General features: G+C 42.6%; 1 protein-coding gene across 3 annotated transcripts in view; it reads right to left on the bottom strand.

The window, feature by feature from the left end:
* The window catches only part of ASB3 (ankyrin repeat and SOCS box containing 3), a 301,962-nt gene that overhangs the window by 151,267 nt on the left and 129,433 nt on the right, over window positions 1-21,262 (bottom strand). For all 3 annotated transcript variants that reach the window (XM_077485559.1, XM_077485558.1, XM_077485557.1), the window contains 2 exons: window positions 12,619-12,796; window positions 6,838-7,035 (listed from right to left, as the gene is read on the bottom strand). In XM_077485559.1, coding sequence (XP_077341685.1) covers window positions 6,838-7,035; window positions 12,619-12,796 — 376 coding nt within the window. The remainder of the gene's footprint in view (window positions 1-6,837; window positions 7,036-12,618; window positions 12,797-21,262) is intronic.

Here is a 21,262-nt window from a genome sequence, read left to right as displayed (position 1 = left end):
CCCAGAGGAATATTTAGGCAGATCATTTATCACTTTTGAGGCCCGGTGAGTGTATTGATGAGCGCGTTCTCCGGAAAATAATATATTCTTGTTTTCGGTTCAAAGTGTGTATTGTTCTAGAACTTTGCCGCTGACTAAGGATAATTTTAACCAGCACGGCTAGTTTTACACCCCGCATGATGACACTGGTTTATGGGTATATTTAACAAAATGAAGAGCAAGCGTACAAACAGAGCAAGGCGAAGCAACCAATCAGAAATAAATCTTCTGTTGTTCTGGCAGTTCACGGTAAACGAAAGGGGACATCTGATTGGATGAAAGGATTCCGATTTTTTTTTTTTTTTTTTATCATGCTCTTGAGTCAAGGCAGACAGAAAATAACCCCACAAAACTAGAACCTTTATTCATTAATATATCAGTAAATGTATTCTTTAACCACTTCAGCCCCGGAAGATTTGGCTGCTCAATGAGCAGGCCATTTTTAGCAATTCGGCACTGCGTCGCTTTAACTGACAATTGCGCGGTCGTTCGACGTTGTACCAAAACAAAATTGACGCCCTTTTTTCCCCAAAAATAGAGCTTTCTTTTGGTGGTATTTGATTGCCTCTGCATTTTTTATTTTTTTCACTATAAACAAAAAAAGACAAAAAAAAAAAAAAAAACAACACACACCAATTTTGAAATAAAACGCAATGTTTTTTACTTTTTGCTATAATAAATATCCCCCAAAAATATCTAAAAAAAAAAATGTTTTCTTTAGTTTAGGCCGATATGTATTCTACATATTTTTGGTAAGAAAATTCGCACTAAGCGTATATTGATTGGTTTGCGCAAAAGTTATAGCGTCTACAAAATAGGAGATAGATTTATGGCATTTTTATTATTATTATTTTTTTCTAGTAATGAAGGCGACCTACGATTTTTACTGGGAGTGCAACATTATGGTGGACACGCCGGACAATTTTGACACATTTTTGGGACCATTGGCATTTATACAGCGATCAGTGCTGTACAAAAGCACTGATTACTGTAAAAATCTCACTGGCAGGAAAGGGGTTAACACTAGGGGGCAATCAAGGGATTAATGTGTTCCCTAGAGAGTGTTCTATATGAAGGGGGGAGGGGACTGTGTAGGGGAGATGACAGATCACTGTTCATACTCTGTATGAACAGACTATCTGTCTCTTCTCCACTCAGAGAACCAGAAACTACATTTACACACACAGATGCTGTTTCTCCGCGTGCTCTGAGCAATCGCAGGAGCCCGGCGGTGATAGCGACCGCCGGGCACTCGCATCAGCTCTGTGGGTGAGTGCCCCTAGTGGCCACAGGGCCAAGCGACATTACATAACGTGGTTTCGCCCAGCTGAGCCGTTCTGCCGCAGTACAACTGCGGTGGCTGGTCGGTAAGTGGTTAAAGTGTTTGTTACCCCAGCATTTCTTTTCAAATGTTTTTTTTTGGTAATTTTTCAACAACATAAAAGTGATGTACAATACAAATAATCCTACGACTGGTCTAGCTTAGAACTGGGTACATACAAAAAAAAAAAAAAAAAAAAAAAAAGCAGAATTAAACAGCCCATAAATTCTAGAAACCATGGGTAGTTTCTCCTTCGTTGTACCATGTACTTGTATAAAAAAGGAAAGCTTCTCTCCTCTAGTGATCAGACATGTCTTGACACGCGCCCCCCCCTTTACAGCCTTTCACTGGGAAGCTCTGTGTACTGCTGTTTCTCCTCCCCCAGCTCTTAAGCAACTGAGAACAAAGGGAACGTGGTCACTTATTAAAAAAAAGGTACCGTATTTATCGGCGTATAACTTTTTTGCCCTTAAAATCAGGGGAAAACTGTGGGTGCGCGTGTTATACGCCGATCCCCCACCGATTGTGAGCCTGTGGGCGGCCGAAAGCCACTGAGAACAGCCAAAAGCAGGACATCCGGCTCTGCATCTTGGCAGCGCCATTTTTAAATGGCAAAGCTGCAAATGACCCTGACAAAGCTGCAGATGGACACTTAAATGTAAGATTTTTCCTTCAACTTCCCTTGTAAAAGTTTTTTCCCCTTAAAATTCCCTCCTAAACTTGGGGTTCGTGTTATACGCTGATATAAATACGGCATTTATCTTTTTATTTATATCTATACACAAATATCTGCCTTTGTTTAAATTTTAAACAGAATGGGTTGATTTACAAGGTGATCGCTTAGGCTGCTTTCACACTGGGGCGGTATTCAGGCGTTACAGCGCTAAAAATAGCGCCTGTGTAGCGCCTGAAAAAAACCGGCCCCTTTCACTCCAGTGTGAAAGCCGGAGGGCTTTCACACTGGAGTGATGCGCTGGCAGGACGGTGAAAAAAAGTCCTGCTAGCCGCATCTTTGGAGCGGTGAAGGAGCGGTGTATTCACCGCTCCTACCCATTGAAATCAATGGGACACCGCGGCAATACCGCCGGCAATACCGCCGGCAAAGCGCCGCTGCAGCGGCGCTTGCGGGCGGGTTTAACCCTTTTTCGGCCGCTAGCGGGGGTTAAAACCACCCCGCTAGCGCCCGCAGACCGCCGCTAAAACGACGGTAAAGCGCCGCTAAAAATAGCGGCGCTTTACCGCCGACGCTGCTCCCGCCCCAGTGTGAAAGCAGCCTTACAGTCACTTTAACCAGTTCCCACCTGGGACAATGCTGACAATTCCCTCCTACAAGTGAAAATCTGTATTTTTTTTGCTATAAAATTACTCAACCCCCAAACATTATATGTATATTTTTAGAAGAGACCCTACAGAATAAAAAGGTGATCGCTGAAATTCTTTTATGTCATACCATAGAGAAATTTTAATGCACAAAAACACAATATATAATCCAATTTTTTGTTAAAATATAAAAGATGATGTTACACCAAGTAAATACATACCCAACATGTCACACTTTAAAATTGCACATGTTGGTGGAATGGCGCCAAAGATGGCACTAAAAAATCTCCATAGGTGACTCACTTTAGGGTTACGGAGGAGATTTCGTGCTTATTATTGCATGTGGTTGCTTCCGCGTGCGAGCATGGGGGGGGTGGGGCGCTGGTTTGGGTCGATTTAAATTTATTTTATATATATATATATATATTATTTTTATGTTTACATTGTCTCTTAATTTTTTTTATCAATTTTATTCCTATCAAAACAAATGTAAACATCCTTTGTGCCAGAAATAAACAGGTCCTCTTCTTTATGGAGACCCCAGATATCTCCTCTACCCTGGAAAGCATGAGATATATATTTAAAAAAAAACATTGATCTCTGCTTGGCAGGGGAATAAAATGGCAGTGTTTACATCTGCCCAGAGCCATAAATTATGTCGCTTACGGCCTCCCAGGGTCAAAGAGATGGCCAGAGACCATCCAGTCCACGTCCAGCTCAGCCATAGGATCCTGGGCTGAGCGATCGCACGGGAGAGCCCAAAGAGGCACCGGTGGGTGGTGGGAATCCCCTCCCACTACCTGTAAAAGCAATCCAGCGGACTAATCAGCCACTATGATGGCTTTTACTTTGAAGGGAATCGCCAGCTGAAAAGAAAGTTAGCTGGATGATGCCTGTAGCTGCAGACATCATCCAGATATCTCCACTTCAAGTCCAGGATGTCATATGGGCAGGAAGTGGTTAAATGCAAGCAGTAAAAAAAAAAAAATGGAATTTGACATGGCCTGTAGTTCATACCGATATCAGACAGGGAGAGAGAGAGAAGTGAATTGAGTCAGTTGACCTGCAGTGCTCATGTACTAACAAGCAGCATATTAATAGGTGGAGAGAGCAAAATGACAGAGATATAATAAACTCATCAGTCTGCTGCTTCTTGTTCCATTATCCAGTCACAGGCAAAAAGGTAAAGCCTCATGCACACGGCCATTTTCAGTCCTAACTTCCAGTCCGTGCCAATCCTGACATTCCTCTCCTACATGTAAAAAAAAAATTTTTTTTTTCCTAGAAAAAACATAGAAATCCCAAACATTATATATCTTTTAAGCAGAGGTCCTAGAAAATAAAATGTCAGGTGTTGCATATTTTTATGTCACAAGATATTTGCAGATCGGTTTTTCAAACGCGAACTTTTAGGAAAAAATTGTGAATTCTAATGCGCAAAAATTACACAATATTACACCTGATTGTTCAGTAAACTATAAAAGATGATGTTATGCCACGTAAATAGATACCAAACATGTCATGCTTTTAAATTGCGTCTGCCCGTGGAATAAAGCTGCACAATTCTTGCCAGAATGAGAAGCACGATTTGTTTGCGTAGAATAAAAAGATCACGATTCTCTCAACGTAAAATCTTTCACATTATACAAAAAAATGGGCTAACTTTACTGGTTGTTTTTTTTTTAAATTCATTAAAGTAATTTTTTTTCCAAAAAAAAATTGCATTTGAAAGACCGCTGCGCAAATACAGTGTGACATAAAATATTGCAACAACCCCCATTTTATTCTCTAGGGTGTCTACTAAAACAATATTTATAATGTTTGGGGGTTCTAAGTAATTTTCTAGCTAAAAAAAATGATTTTAACTTGAAACCAACAAATGTCAGAAAAAGGTTTAGTGTTTAAATGGTTAAACTTTTTTTCACCTATTTGACAAATTGTTACAATGTTTATACTTGAGTTCAACTGATAAAGAATGTTTTGATTCTTGGCAGACTTCTCAGTTTTTCTCTTCCTTTCTTTTGAGGGCTGTGGCTTCAGAAGAGCAGAGAGAATTCTTTGCGTAGAAAGAATCGTGAAACACTTTAATCAAGATCGCGATAACGATTCTTGACGATTAATTGTGCAGTTCTACCGTGGAACGACGACAAGTTGCGCTACTTAAAAATCTCCATAGGCAACGTTCTAAAAGCTTTTACAAGTTAACAGTTTAGAGTTGCTCAGGAGGTCTGGTGCTAAAATTATTGTTTTTTCGCTCTGACGCCTCACAGGTGTGGCATGATCTCCATTTACATATGCATGCAGGACCTACGTGCGCAACTGCATTTGTAAGTGAGCACGGGAGAGATTTTTTTTTCTACTTTTTTTTTTTTTTTTTTTTTAATGCTGTACCTTTCCTTTTTTTTTTCAATCAACTTTATTGCCAATACAAGGGATAAACAACATCCCTTGTAATAGCATGGGCCATGACAGGTCCTCTGCATGGAGAGATCTGGGGACTATTAGACCCCAGATCTCTCCTCTGGCCTCCAATGCAGCCGATCAGACACATATCGGTCTGATCGGCTGCTTTACTGGCCATTAATGGCTAGATAAACAAGGTACCAAAACTATAAGTGATTAAATCCCCGTTGCTTCTGGTTTCTGACGTCACACAGTGGGAGGAACAACATCCTCTCACTGTGTGCCCAGAGCCAGGTGCCGCTGGTCGCATCCTTGCCGGGCTTCCCGATAACACGACATTGGTACAGGGGTGTGACTGCCTCCTGTATAAGCAATCCAGTGGCTCGTTAGCCGCTAGGATTACTTTTATTTTGAAGGGAATCGCTGTCACTAAAAGATAATATCTTGAACATTGCTGCAGCTACATTTGCAGCTGCGACTGAGATTTCATCCTTCCCGTCTGAGGACATTTATAAATGTACGGCGGACGGGAAGTGCTTAAGTAAAGCCTAAAGTAAAATTCATGGCGGTTTCCCATGCTAGAGGTGGGGCTTACATCCAACCACAGAAGTGAATTGCTGTTTGCCCCTGTACTTGTGTAAACGCAGATGCTTCTTTGTTTACACGATTAAACAAGAGATGTGAATCCTCTACTTGTATTAAAACTGGTATTACATCAGTGCCGGCATCAGTGGGCAGCCTGTTCCTTTCTACTTGACAAATACCACTGTTCCACTTATGCAACTGCAATGAAAACCCTGTCTTACATAAGGGTTGATTTACTAAAAACTGTAAAGTGCAAAATCTGGTGCAGCTCTGCATAAAAGCCAATCAGCTTACAAGTTTTTTTTGTCAAGGCTTAATTGAACAAGCTGAAGTTAGAATCTGATTGGCTACCATGCACAGCTGCAACAGATTTTGCACTCTCCACTCCTAGTTAATCAACCCCATACTGCTTGCCTGCGGTTTACAGTTTTCACAGCAGATGTCATCCCATATGGGAAAAAAAATCTGTCTGATAATCAGTATATATAGTGACACTATAAGGAAGAATATGTGCAGCTATCATTTTTGCTCCCCTTCTCCCATCCCCAGATGCATATTCATCTTCATCCTGGACCACCCTTATAGTTTACATCCCAACCCAAACATCTTCTAAACAGTGGCTGCACCTGTGCAGTAGGTCCCAATGGACCTCTATGGGGCTATGCTTCGAAGTTTAAAATGGGATGTGGCCTTACAAATGTCTATGGTGCAGCCTTTCTCAATCTTTTCAACACAGAGGAACCCTTGAAATAGTTCTCCAGTCTCGGGGAACCCCAGCTAAAAATGAGAAATCTACAACTCATGATACATTAGTGTGATGGTCAGTGGGAAGAATGGTCCTTACACTTGTGATCATTGGGAAGAATTACCTCTTTACAGATAGATAAAAAGATCAATGGTGTGAGTGGGAACTTATCCAAGAGGCAGAAATGGCCCAATGTTTAAGGGACCCCAAGCAACCTCTGGAGGAACCCTGGTTGAGAATCACTGGTCTATGGGACACTACTGCCCAGGCAGAGTCAGTGCACAGAAGTACTTTGCATCTGGTGAGGGAGATGGTGGGCAGGAAAGGAGAACTATACTGGTGTTTAAAGTGCACGTATTCTTTAAAAAAAACAACAAACAAAAAAAAAAAAAAAAACAGTAAAACAAAAAAATAAGTACCGTACCCTTTTTGAACAGCCATGCACATTGGTGATTTACATTCAAACATTGGGCACTCCTGAGCCTCCGGGCTGTATCCTCTAGCCAGTAACATCTCCAGGCATTCCTGATGTCCTCCATAGACTGCAGAGTACACCGGACTGACCTGACTCTTCCCCGTTCCACAAACACGATCAGTCACTGTTATCAGCATGTCCAGGATCCTGTAATCATATGTTCAAAAACACACAAGTATTATTATTATAGTCCAACAAAGCCCTATTATTTGGTCCAATTATAAATCTAGTGTATATTCTCAAACATCTTCTTAGCTATAAAAATGCAGGCCCTTTTTTTAAGTAGGACAAAATAGGTACACACTCCAAAGAATTCAAATTAAAAGGGGAATGGGAAGGAGGAGATGAGCGGAAATTTAGATTTTAAGTGAAGTTCCACTTTAAATTGGTTGTAAACCTCAGACATGAAATATGAACAAAGCATATCCCTCACTAGTGTGTACTTGTCTCAGTTAAGGGCTCTAAGTGTCATTTCTATGTGATGCTTTGTTCCTCTGCTATCAGCATAAATCCCTTCCGACAAGTTTTCCTGACACCAAGAAAAAAAAAGGCGATAGGGGAGGGAGCTCCAGCAGCACACAGCCTCTGATTGACCACCTCAGCTCTGTGGTCGTGTACTGTGTGAAAGGGGGGAGGGGGGTGTCCCTTCCCTCCAATCCAATCAGCTCTCACCTCACTGAGCTCTACAGAATATAACTTCAGCTCAGCTCTCTGCCCCCTTTTTTTCGGACAGCTCAGACAAGCTTTACAAATTGTACATTTTATATGGGTGTAGAGAAGAGAAGACTGCAGATAAATAGGTACAACTTATGTAGGAAGATTTGTTTAATCTATGTGCATCACCTGAGGCCAGTCACTTCATTGGGTATATGCAATCACTTTGATGATGTAATAATGATTGCAATGAAGCTGCATTACAGGATATGTAAAGCTTTGTTTTTGTTTTTTTCATACTTACCTCCTCTGTTCAGTAGGTTTTTCACAGAGTGGCCCCAATCCTCCTCTTCTGGGGTCCCTCAATGGCACTCCTGTCTTCTCCTCTTCTCGAGTGCCCCTTTGGAGAGCTGCTCTCCCTCAGGGCCCTCATGCAGGCACACTCCCGTGTCCTACTGCTGGGTCCATTGACACAGGCAGCAAGACTCAGCCTGGCCCCTGCGTCATTGGATTTGATTGACAGCAGCAGGAGCCAATGGCTGTGCTACTATCAATCTATCCAATCAGGACCAGAGACACCGACTGGAGCTAGTGTGCTCGTCCCCTTTGCGGGGAAAGACCGGGTTCAGGTAAGTAAAAGGGGGGCTTTGGGGGGGTAGCTGCATCACGGGATGTTTTTAACCTTAAAGTGGAGGTCCACCCTAATTACCAGTCCTAAGTCTATGTGATCCCCCCTTCCCTAATCGCTAGATATCCCCCTTACCTTTCTGTTTTCTTCTTCTTTCAAATTTCCTGCCTCTGGAGATTCCGGAAAGGGGCGGTGCCGCTGCGGAAATGGGCGGGCTTCAGCGGCAGGTCAATTCTTCCTGTCGGCCGCAGGGGCTCCTGGGATCGTTGTTTTTATTTCCCAGGAGTCTGTGAGGCGCCCAGGCTCGAGTTTTCGCTGTTGTCAGCGCTCGAGCGGTATAATCTGCGCATGCGCGAGATCACAGATTAGACGGGTGGTGCATGCTGGGACATTAGCTGCACTGTGTCCCAGAAGACAATGCCTGTAGGCTTCACATGCCCACAGGCAAAATGGAAAACGTCTGGAGACGTTTTCCTAATGAGTTTAAAAGAAAGAAAAACAGCTGCAAGAGACTCGGACATCATTTAAAAGTAAGTAAACTATTTAGAATAGTTAATTTTAAAGATTAATGCGGGGGGAAAAAAAACGGTGGTGGAACCCCGCTTTAATGCATAGAATGCATTAGGGCAAAAAATCTTGGGGGTTTACAACCCCTTTAACCACTTTCAGACCGGACCATTTTGCTGGTAAATGACCAGAGGTCTTTTTACAATTTGGCACTGCGCTGCTTTAACTGGTAATTGCGCGGTCATGCAATGTTGTACCCAAACAAAATTTGCGTCCTTTTCTTCCCACAAATAGAGCTTTCTTTTGATGGTATTTGATTGCCTCTGCGATTTTTATTTTTTGCGATATAAATGGAAAAAGACCGCAAATTTTGAAAAAAAATGATATTTTCTACTGTTTGTTATTAGAAAAATCCAATAAATTCAATTTTAGTCATACATTTAGGCCAAAATGTATTCAGCCACATGTCTTTGGTAAAAAAAAAGTCAATAATTGTATATTTATTGGTTTGCGCAAAAGTTGTCACATCTACAAACTAAGGTACGTTTTCTGGAATTTACGCAGCTTTTAGTTTACGACTGCCTATCTCAGTTCTTGAGGTGCTAAAATGGCAGGGCAGTACAAAACCCCCCCAAATGACCCCATTTTGGAAAGTAGACACCCTAAGGAAATTGATAAGTGGCATGTTGAGCCCATCGAATATTTTATTTTTTTGCCTCAAGCGATTGAATAATGACAAAAAAATATTTTTTTTTTTTTTTTTTTACACAAAGTTGTCACTAAATGATATATTGCTCACACATGCTATGGGCATATGTGAAATGACACCCCAAAATAAATTCTGCTGCTTCTCCTGAGTACGGGGATACCACACGTGTGGGATTTTTTGGGAGCCTAGCCGCGTACGGGGCCCCGAAAGCCAAGAACCGCCTTCAGGTTTTCTAAGGGCGTAAATATTTGACTTCACTCCTCACTACCTATTACAGTTTTGAAGGCCATAAAATGCCAAGATGGCACAAAACCCCCACAAATGACCCCATTTTAGAAAGTAGACACCCCAAGCTATTTGCTGAGAGGCATGTTGAGTCCATGGAATATTTTATATCTTGCCACAAGTTGCGGGAAAATTACAAACTTTTTTTTTTTTTTTTTTTTTTTCACAAAGTTGTCACTAAATGATATATTGCTCACGCATGCCATGGGCATATGTGAAATGACACCCCAAAATAAATTCTGCTGCTTCTCCTGAGTACGGGGATACCACATATGTGGGACTTTTTGGGAGCCTAGCCGCGTACGGGGCCCCGAAAACCAAGCACCGCCTTCAGGCTTTCTAAGGGCGTTACAGTTTTGAAGGCCATAAAATGCCAAGATGGCACAAACCCCCCCCAAATGACCCCATTTTGGAAAGTAGACACCCCTAAATTTAGGGGTACACTAGTGAGACTAGGTAATAAATGGCGGGTGCCCTGAAACTATAAAAAAAATAACTAACCAACCAGCGTCACCTGTAACAGTTATATGGTGATCACTGGTGAAAGGGTTAACTAGGGGGCAATCAGGGGGCTTTATGCGGTAGTATATGGGGGTCCCTGGCGCTATAAAAAGCTGCGGCGAACCTAAATACCTACCTGCCTAACTAGCGTCACCTGTGACACTAATACAGTGATCAGAAAAACGATCGCTTATTAGGCTGGGTTCACACTGGAGCGATGCGGGAACGCCACGAATGCGCGGCGGGTTCCCGCATCACATGCCTCCCGGCGGCAGTTCACACTGCCCTATGCGAACTGCTGGGAGTGTCAGTGAAATGTTAATGGCACCCCCAGATCAGTTCGCATATCGCAGTGCGATCTGCAAACTCGGATCGCATGGTGTGAACACCCATGCGATCCGATTCTGCTGAGGGCCAAAAAAAGGGTCCCGTGCGAATTTGCGGCGGGTGCGACACGAATTCAGCCATACTATCTGTATGGCTGAACTCGAATCGCACAGAGATTGGATGTGATTTGCACTGCAGTGCGGTGCGAATCACATCCGTTCTCATAAACCGCTGCAATGTGAACCCAGCCTTAGTGACACTGGCGACGGGGGGTGATCACGGGGTTAAACCTTTATTGGGGGGGTTAGGGGGGTACCTTAGAACTAAAGGAGGCTAACCCTAACTGCCCTAACAGTTATTACAGTCACAAATGACACCCGCCGGGTGATCAGGGGGTTAAACCTTTATTAGGTAATAAATGGCGGGTGCCCTGAAACTATAAAAAAATAACTAACCAACCGGCGTCACCTGTAACAGTTATATGGTGATCACTGGTGAAAGGGTTAACTAGGGGGTAATCAGGGGGCTTTTTGCGGTAGTATATGGGGGTCCCTGGCGCTATAAAAAGTTGCGGCGAACCTAAATACCTACCTGCCTAACTAGCGTCACCTGTGACACTAATACAGCGATCAGAAAAATTATCGCTTATTAGGCTGGGTTTACACTGGAGCGATGCGGGAATGCCACGAATCCGCGGCGGGTTCCCGCATCGCATGCCTCCCGGCGGCAGTTCACACTGCCCTATGCGAACTGCTGGGAGTGTCAGTGAAATAATGACACCCCCAGATCAGTTCGCATATCGCAGTGCGATCTGCAAACTCGGATCGCATGGTGTGAACACCCATGCGATCCGATTCTGCTGCGGACCAAAAAAAGGGTCCCGTGCGAGTTTGCGGCGGGTGCGACACGAATTCAGCCATACTATCTGTATGGCTGAACTCGAATCGCACAGAGATTGGATGTGATTTGCACTGCAGTGCGGTGCGAATCACATCCGTTCTCAAACCGCTGCAATGTGAACCCAGCCTTAGTGACACTGGCGACGGGGGGTGATCACGGGGTTAAACCTTTATTGGGGGGGTTAGGGGGGTACATTAGAACTAAAGGGGGCTAACCCTAACTGCCCTAACAGTTATTACAGTCACAAATGACACCAATGCAAAAAAAAAAAAAAAAAAGCAATTGGTGTCACTGTGACTGGGGGGGCAGGGGTAATTGGGGGGGTGATCGGGGGGTAAAGGGGGGGTGTGAGTGTGCCTGGCATGTTCTACTGTATGTGTGGTGTGTTGGTGCAACTCACCGAACCTCTCTCCTCGGTGCCGGAACGAAAAATACAGACACGGAGGAGAGAATACATCACTTCCTCTCCTGTGTTTACATTACAGGAGAGGAAGTGATGTCACGGAGGATTTCCATTCGTCGAGAGCGATCGCGAGGGGGTGGCCATGAATGAATGGCCGCCCCCTCATCCCGGATCGCTCTCGAAGGAATGCCGACCGCCGCAGGCACCGGGGGGGGGCCCGATCGGGCCCCCCACCTGCGGGCAGGCAGGGACTTATATATACGCCCATATGCCTGCCGTGCCATTCTGCCGACGTATATCGTCGTGCGGGGGTCGGCAAGTGGTTAATGTGGACCAATTATAAATGCTCGGAGTTCTTCTTTAACATATAAATAACAAAGAGGTAGTTTGGCATTGCTATATCATATAGTATTTTCTCACATCTCCCTTCAATGTAAAAGCAAAGGATAACTACAATAAAAAACACCATCATTGTTTTCTTGCTCTATTTTTTTTTTTTTTTAGACACAAAATATTAAATACCCTTTCCATTAGAATCCTCTCTCGTTTTGCCCCAGTCTGTCTCATCTGGGATACCGAAATGTAATCTGTAGATCCCTTTTTTTGCCAAAAATGAAAATGCTTCTATCATTAAATACCTATTAGCATGGTGCAACACATGTGCCCGTTACAACACCCCAAATGATTCAGATATATTAAAAAATATTTAGCCAGAATGTAGTAGAAATTACAGTTTTACAGGAAACAATCAAAATTTCTAATTACCTTATGTGATTGCTAAACTCTTTAATTAAACCCAAATATCAGACAACTTACTTGCTGCGTCCCATTTGTGCAGCTGCGTGTATTGGCAGCTGCCAGGCCTCGTCATTGCAGTAGAGGTTTGGATCGGCTCCCTTGCTCAGTAATAGCTCTGTGCATTTCTCATGGCCTTCCTGAGCGGCGATGAATAATGGAGTTGCCTTGTCCTTGGCTTGGCAGTTGACATCAGCACCTGACACATAATAGAGCTTTTAATAGAAAGGCATTTGCAAATCTTTGGAAAATTAAGCTTGATGAACAAATATTGCCGTTTTAATGAGGCAGCCACGCTAAGCATATGGCAACATACATTTTTTTTTTTTGTTCTAACTTAAAAGCAGATTTGCATTAGTTTACTTACTAAACGGCAGAAACGAAGATCGCACACACCCATCAAATACGGAATTAAAGGGGCAGCTAAATAAAATGCTGATTTATGCAGGAGAGCTGCTAATTTTATATACAATAAGTATACAGTTTTCCGGAACAAACAAACATAAAAGCAGCGGTAATTTCGTCAACTAAAACATTTTAGTCTACTAAAATATGACTAAAAACTAAAACAATTGAGATGACTACAATGGGACTAAAATGCCATTTTATTCAAAAGACTGAAGCCTCGTACACACGATCGGATTTTCCGCAGACAAAACCTCAGACTTTTGTCTGAAGGGCATTGGCCCGGAACTTGTCTTGAATACAAACGGCAAGGAATTGTTGGCCAACAAACACGAACGTAGTGACGTACTACCTGTTTTGAAAGAATGAATGATTTATATAGGGCTACAACTGCGAACTGAATTGCCTCAAGGCGCTTGATCCGTCCCGTGCTTCCTGTTCCTTAGAAGAGGTGGGTCTTGAGTTTTTTTTCTGAGGGCCCGATGGTTTTCTTCCATGCGGATGTTAGTGGGTAGAGCGTTCCATAGCCATGGTCCTTGGACTGCGAATCTTCGTTCTCCCTTTGCTTTGTAGCAGGATTTGGGGGATGAGGAGGAGATTTTGGTTAGTTGATTGGAGCTTGCGAATTGGTGTGTAGCGTTTTATTTTGTCGCATAGGTATTGAGGAGCGTTTCCTTGTGTGCATTTGTGTTTTCAGCTCTTTAGCGCCACCCTTTGGGCTCCTTCTGCTAATTTCATTTTAGAAGTTTGGTGAGTGTTTATTGACGCTTTTCATTTTGTGCTTTTCAGTTCGTTTCTGAACAACCGTTCGTCAACCAGTCATGTTGTGGAATCGGAGGGATGTTATTTATTACTGGCTTTGGAGTTATTGCTTTGACCCAAGTCCAGTCCAGGAACAGGAGGAGGAGGAGGATTTCAAAATTTAAAAAATTGGTTGCTCTATTAATCGTGAGCAATTATGCCAAATGCCTTTGCTACGGGAGCTCCATTAGAATAATCCGGATGATTTTCGGAATTATCTCTGGATGACAGACCCTTGCTTTCACCAACTCTTGGCATTGTTGACCCCCTATATTAAGAAGCAGGGCACATGCATGAGGCTTTTATTTTATTTTTTGGTTGAATAATAATGATTTGATTTGTTATATTTTCTATATTTTTTGATGCATAGAATTAAATTTTTGGTTAAGTTCTATTGGCAGATAGCATGTCTAATTTAATTTTTTTCCCTTTTTAATGCACAATAAAAAAAATTGCGTAGAATAATACTTGGCTATGTGTTTTACTTCAAATGACAGTTTGGAAGTAGGCAGTTACATGTACAAAAATACAATGTAAAATTAACAAGGGACACCAACATAGTTGTAGCTTTGATCTTAAAAACTACGGGATAATGATGATGTGGTAACTTGCCCAAAAAAAAAAAAAAAAAAGCATAATAATATTATTCTTGATATCACTAGAAAAAAAAAGCCTTTGAAAATTTGTTTGCAATAACTCCATCAGTATCACCAGCAAAGCAGCTTCATTATTATCCCATTAAAGAATTCGAGAATGCGTGCTGCATTTCCAGATTTCTTAATTTGCCGTGTCACGAATGTTAATTCTCCATTACGAACGCTAGTTTAAAAGACCGACTGCTTCTGGCTTGTCCTCGTTTCCAAGCATGCGTGTTTGTACTTTGGACTTTTGTCCGACAGACTTGTGTACATACGATCGGAAAAGCCAACAACAGACATTTGTCAGTGGAAAATTTATAAACCTGCTATCCAACATTTGTCCATGGAAAGTTGGCCAACAATTGTCTGATGGAGCGCACAAACAGTGGGATTTTCCGCCAACAATCTGTCATCACACAATTCCCATCAGAAAATCCAATTGTGTGTATGAGGCTTAAGGCTACAACTAAATTGAAATTTGACATCAAAATTAACACTGGTCTGTAGTGCATGCTCATAGCTCAATATCATAAATAATAATAACATATTAGATTTTTCACTCCAGCAGTATATCATTTTTTTTTAATTTCAAGAAACACATAACACACGTCTAACAACAATTCAAATATATCAAGTTAACATCGTTCGTGTCGATCTTAACATTTCGGGATATCATAATATACATTGCATAATAACCATATCTACCCCTCTTAACAGACATCTAGGCTTCCCGCATTATTTCTCTATATCTCAATATCTGTTCCGTTATACTATAACCCATTGCCAACAGTGTTCCTGTGCCTCAAATTTTCTCAAACTTAAAAAAAAATAAAAATAAACAACAGAAAAAAAATATATATATATATAAAAAAAAATGTATAAAGAAAGAAATCAGGGAAAATAAAAAAATATAAAGGAGATGGAGGTAGTGAATGCGCTCCCCTCTAGCTGTTAATCCAAAAGGATTTGTTTATATCTCTGGCTTTCTTCTAATTGGCCCCATAATTTATCGTTCATTTAGTCTACCATATCACTTTCAAATAAGGCCCGTCCCTCGTCCGAACAAATATACAAGTTCCAAGAGGTCCAGGTCCTATTATAACATTCTTTTTGATAGCGTTTTGATAAGAATTAATTCTTCAATTTTCTTAATTTTCTCTACCTTTTTGAACCACATACTTATAGATGGAGCTTTTGTAGATTTCCAACAAAAGACAATGCATGCCTTTGCTGCGTCAAGGAGATGGCTAAGAACTGACTTTTTATAACCCTTTCATGACTAAGCCTATTTTTGGAATTTGGTGTTTACAAGTTAAAATCCATATTTTTTGCTAGAAAATTACTTGGAACCCCCAAACATTATATATATTTTTTTAGCAGACTCTAGAGAATAAAACGGCGATTGTTGCAATATTTTATGTCACACGGTATTTGCGCAGTGGTGTTTTAAACGCAACTTTTTGGGAAAAGGGACACTTTCATGAATAAAAAAAAAAAAAACAGTAAAATTAGCCCAATTTTTTTGCGTAATGTGAAAGATAATGTTACGCCGAGTAAATAGATACCAAACATGTCACACTTTATAATTCCGCGCACTTGTAGATTGACGACAAAGTACGGTACCTAAAAATCTCAATAGGCGACGCTTTAAAAAAATTTTTACGGTTACCAGGTTAGCGTTACAGAGGAGGTCTAGTGCTAGAATTATTGCTCTCGCTCTGACGATCGCAGCGATACCTCACATGTGTGATTTGAACACCGTTTACATACGCGGGCGCGACTTCCGTATGCGTTTTCTTTGTTTCGCGAGCTCGCGGGGACGGCGGGCGCTTTAAAAATTTTTTTTTTATTTTTTTATTTATTTTAAAATAACTAAATTGTTTAAAAAAAATAAAAATAAATAAATTGATCACTTTTATTGCTGTCACAAGGAATGTAAACATCCCTTGTGACAGTAATAGGCGTTGACAGGTACTCTTTATGGAGGGATCGGGGGTCTAAAAGACCCCCACCCCTCCTTTACACTTCAATGTATTCAGATCGCCGAAAACGGCGATTCTGAATACCGGATATTTTTTTAAAACCGGCGCCATTGGCAGCCGAGTAAACGGGAAGTGACGTCATGACGTCGCTTCCGTGTTTACGATGAGGAGACTGGAACGAAGCCGATTACGGCTTCGTTCCAGTTCCTCCGCAGCAGCCGGAGGCATCGGACACGGAATCGGTGCTCCCGATCGAACGGGAGCACCGGTAGCAGCGGCGAGAGGCGGCCGGAGGGGGGGGACGTCCCCTCCCGCTCCTCCGGCATAACAGCCGAGCGGCTTTTAGCCGCATCGGTTGTTATACCTGGATAGCCAATCGCCTGCTGCAAAAAACGGTACCGGGATGATGCCTGCAGGTGTGGGCATCATCCCGGTATAACCCCCGGAAGCCGAGTACGCATATCTGCGTACGCTCGGCGGGAAAGGGATAAGTTTTATTAGGAATATTAGATGTATGGAGCAAGACAAATTTGATGTCACAATTAACACTGGTCTGTAATGCATGCTCATACCTCAATACCATAAATAATAACATATTCGATTTTTCACTCCACCAGTATATAATGAGTTTGGAAATTGTAGAGAAATTCTACAATTTAACTACACCCATTCGATTTTAGATGACTAAAATGAGTCTTATGGTAGCCATACACTATACGAAAAATTGGCCGAAATTCGGTCATTAGACCGTTCATTCATTTTTTCGGCCAGATAATGGGCACAAAATCGATGATCGTTTGGACATTTTTGAGCCGGAAAAAAAAACGAAGGAAAGGTTTGGAAATTTTCTACCGAACGAATGATAAATTGAAAGGTTAATGTGTTTCCCGTCTGACCTGTCTGCACTAGGTATATGTAAAAAAAAAAAACATAAATGTATTTATGTCCACTGAACGATTTATCGGTCATTACATGGTGGTGCCATCGTTTGTGCTCGTGGCCGAACGTTTTTTTTTTTTTTTAATTGGGTTCGCCCGATTTTTCGTATAGTGTATGGCCAGCATTAGTCGACTAAAATGTGCTGGAGATTTAGTCGACTAAATACAACTAAAACTAAAACAATTGTAGAAGACTAAAACTAAAATGCCATTTTAGTCCTAAGACCAAGACTAATACCAAATCGAAATTTGCTGCCAAAATGAACACAGAAGAAACACTTTTCATATTTCCCGGGGGGTTCTGCTGTACTTTTTGCCTCGTTATATCCACTGTCAGATCTCTGCTGAAGTGTGCTTTTTTAGTTTTGGACGTAACAAATAAGTATTAGATTGGGGGGGGGGGGGTCTCCACTCTACAGCCCTTGGGCATTGGTGGCCCACTATGAGATTTTATCTGGCCCATACTAGACTCAGACTCCTTTCACACTTGTGCGACTTGAAAGTCATGCGATTTTTGTCTTGACTTGAAGCAATGTCTGTGTAATCTTGAGGTCTATGGGCCTCAAGTTGCATCAAAGTCCGACCAAAGTAGTGCAGGGACTACTTTGAGGTTGCTGCGACTTGATGATTTGAATGGTACTTATTGGAAATCATGGGGTATGACTGTTCATGCTGCTTTGCAGTCCCAAGTCGCAGAACAAGTCGCACAAGTGTGAAAAGGGGCCTTAGTGGAGCATCCTCAGACTTCAGATCAGTTAGTCTCCGGCCCTCCCCCCGCCAAACTATTTAACCACTTCAGTGCCAAAACGTTTCTCCCTCTCCATGACCAGGCCATTTATTGCGATTCGGCACTGTTATTTTAACTAACAATTGTCGTACCCAAAAAAATATATATGTCCTTTTTTTCCCACAAATAGAGCTTTCTTTTGGTGGTTGACAGCCCTCAAAGGTATGAAGCAGTGATAATAATTGAAGATAAAAGTCCATCAAGATACATCATAAGATATCATGAGACCTCTATGCAGGCATGGCAAGATTAACGCGTTTCGCCAATCGAGGTATGCTTTGACTAAGACCTTGATCCAAAATCATCACAGCTCCATACAGCTGGGAGTGCGGTCAACCTTTCTTGAACCATTGGCTCTTATTCAGGCTGCGGACTGGACCTGCACCACAAGGTTGAAGGGAGCAATCATTCCCACCTGGAGCGGCACAGTTCTGTCTTTGTATCAGTTTTCTTTTGGTGGTATTTGATCATCTCTGCGTTTTTTATTTTTTGTTCTATAAACAAAAAAAAAGACCGCCAAAAACATATCCAAAAAAAAATGTAAAAAAAATCTAATTTCCTCATAAATTTAGGTCAATATATATTCTGCTACGTTTTTGGTAAAAAAAAAAAAAAAAAAATCACAATAGGGATATATTGATTGCTTTGTAAAAAAGTGATCGCGTCTACAAACTATGGGATATTTTTATTTTTTTATTTCTTACTAGCAATGGTGGCGATCAGTGACTGAAGCGGACAAATTGGACACTAAGTGACACTTTTGGGGACCGGTGACACAGTGATCAGTGCTAAAAATACACACTGTCACTATACTAATGACACTGTCAGGGAAGGAGTTAACATCAGGGGCAATCAAAGATTTAAGTGTGTTACCTGGGAGTGCTTTCTAACTGTGGAGGGGGGGGGGCTTTGACTGGGGGAAGGTAAAGATCTGTGTTCCTGCTTAGCAGAAACACAGGATCAGTACATTCCCCTCTCACAGAACAGCTGACAGAGTGGTCACCCCGCCATGTGCGTGGGGCGGTCGCTAAGAGGTTAATATGTAAATAGTTTTTTGTCCATAGTGTGGGCACTTTAGCATGGCAAAGCATGCATATTTAAAATGGCAGAGAGAGAGAGAGAAGTTAAATTGTAGAAGCATACATTTAGTACAACCAAATCTGCTGATAAGGGCTTGTATACGTGATCGCTTGACGCACAAAGCATTTGTGTTTTGAGATTCTACCATTGGGAGAGCTGGTGTCACTCAGGGGAGCCATGGACTGGGATCGCATCAATGCCTGATATCTGAGTGTGCACAGAATTAAACACTTTGCAATGTGCTTGTTTGTACTGAACCATTCAGTATAACACATCCTGTCACCCTTGGTGCATGGCGGGGAGCTTGGAAAGTACTGGGAGTGCTCCCCATGCACTATTTCTGATGCTTGTGTATATAGAGTCTTATTGGTATGGCTGCCCCAACAGATTAATAAATTGCAAGTAGGAAAAACATTTCCCACTAGGCACTACATACTATTCCAACTACTTTCTTTTCTGTTAACCTCCTAAAAATCCTACCTGTAGATCTAGAAAAAAAATTGATTTTTCACATACCGTAAAATCCATTTCTCCGAGTTCATTGACAGACACAGCACTCCATTATTCAGAACTATAGGGTTATACTGCCCCCTACAGGAGTAGGACACTAGGGAGAGAAAAAGACTTGGCTATGCCTATAGGCAGTCCTAGGTGGTATACACATCCCCCTCTCTGCTATAGGCCTTCAGTTTAGCAACAAGCAGTGTCAGAAGTATTAAAACTCCTTAGCCCTTGCACACACGGTCGGAGATTCCGACTGAATGTTTCCTATCGGACCGTTTTGTTGGATATTCCGACTGTGTGTGGTCTGCATCGGACTGTTTCCATCAGAAAATCCGATGGACCAAGTTTTCCAACTTGCCGGTAAAATTTTCCGACAAAATGCTCCTATCGGACATACTCCGATCATGTGTAGCCTACTCCGACGGACAAAGTGCCACGCATGCTCAGATCAAATTCCTAGACCAAAGCTATTGGCTACTAGCCTGAACGTAGTCCCGTCATAACGAAATAACGTCATCACATTATGTACAATCGGATTTTCCGACAACTTAGTCCGACCGTGTGTATGCAACATCACTTCCGGACCTCTTCCGGAATTAATCCGTCGGAATTACTCAGACGGATTTGGTTGTCGGAATCTCCGACCGTGTGTGCAAGGGCTTAGAGGGGTGGGTGCTGTGTCTGTCAATGAACTCTGAGAAATGGATTTTACGGCAAGTCAAAAATCACATTTTCTCTTTCGTTCATTGACAGACACAGAGCTCAGTTATTCAGAACCATAGGGACGTCCCAAAGCAGTGCCAAACATGAGGAGTGGGACAACAAAAAATGCCAAGGCCAACACAAGAGCCAACTAGGTAATAGGAGCTCAACACAGAACAAGCTGAAGCCCGACCTGAACAATATCCCTTCAAGAGGGAATAGACCCTCTAAACAGTAGCCTGAAACACCTTACAGCCAAAAGAGGCATTCGCAGATGCCAACGCATCCACTTCGTAGAACGTTGTAAAGTGTACACCGAGGACCACTGGCTGCCTTGCAAACTTGCACAACGGACGCAAAGAGGTAGGGGAGGGCGGGGGTGCCATTTACTAGGCTATATGCCTAAGCGTGACCACAAAAAACACAGGAGGGGGCAACCAACTGAGACCCCAACCACCCGAGGCCGCACAGGAGATGTCGACCGAGGCACCACAACAGGGGGCGCTGGCCGAGGCCCCTCACAGGGGGGCGCTGACCGAGGCCCCACAGAGCGGACGCTGACCGAGGCCCCACCGAGCGGACGCTGACCGAGGCCCCACCGAGCGGACGCTGACCGAGGCCCCACCGAGCGGACGCTGACCGAGGCCCCACCGAGCGGACGCTGACCGAGGCCCCACATAGGGGGCGTCAACGGATGCCTTCCACACAGGGCACCACTGAGGCCCCTTACAGGGAGCCCAGACCGAGGCCCCTCACAGGGAGCACCAGGAGCACCCACGCCGGTCCCACCAAATAATAAATAAAAAAATGTTATCTTCTTCAGAGCCC

Source organism: Lithobates pipiens, unplaced genomic scaffold (genome assembly GCF_037356315.1).
Source record: "Lithobates pipiens isolate NorthernLeopardFrog02 unplaced genomic scaffold, aLitPip1_a1.2 Scaffold_18, whole genome shotgun sequence".
Classification (NCBI taxonomy): Eukaryota; Metazoa; Chordata; class Amphibia; order Anura; family Ranidae; genus Lithobates; species Lithobates pipiens.
This window is presented reverse-complemented; position numbering and strand designations above follow the sequence as displayed.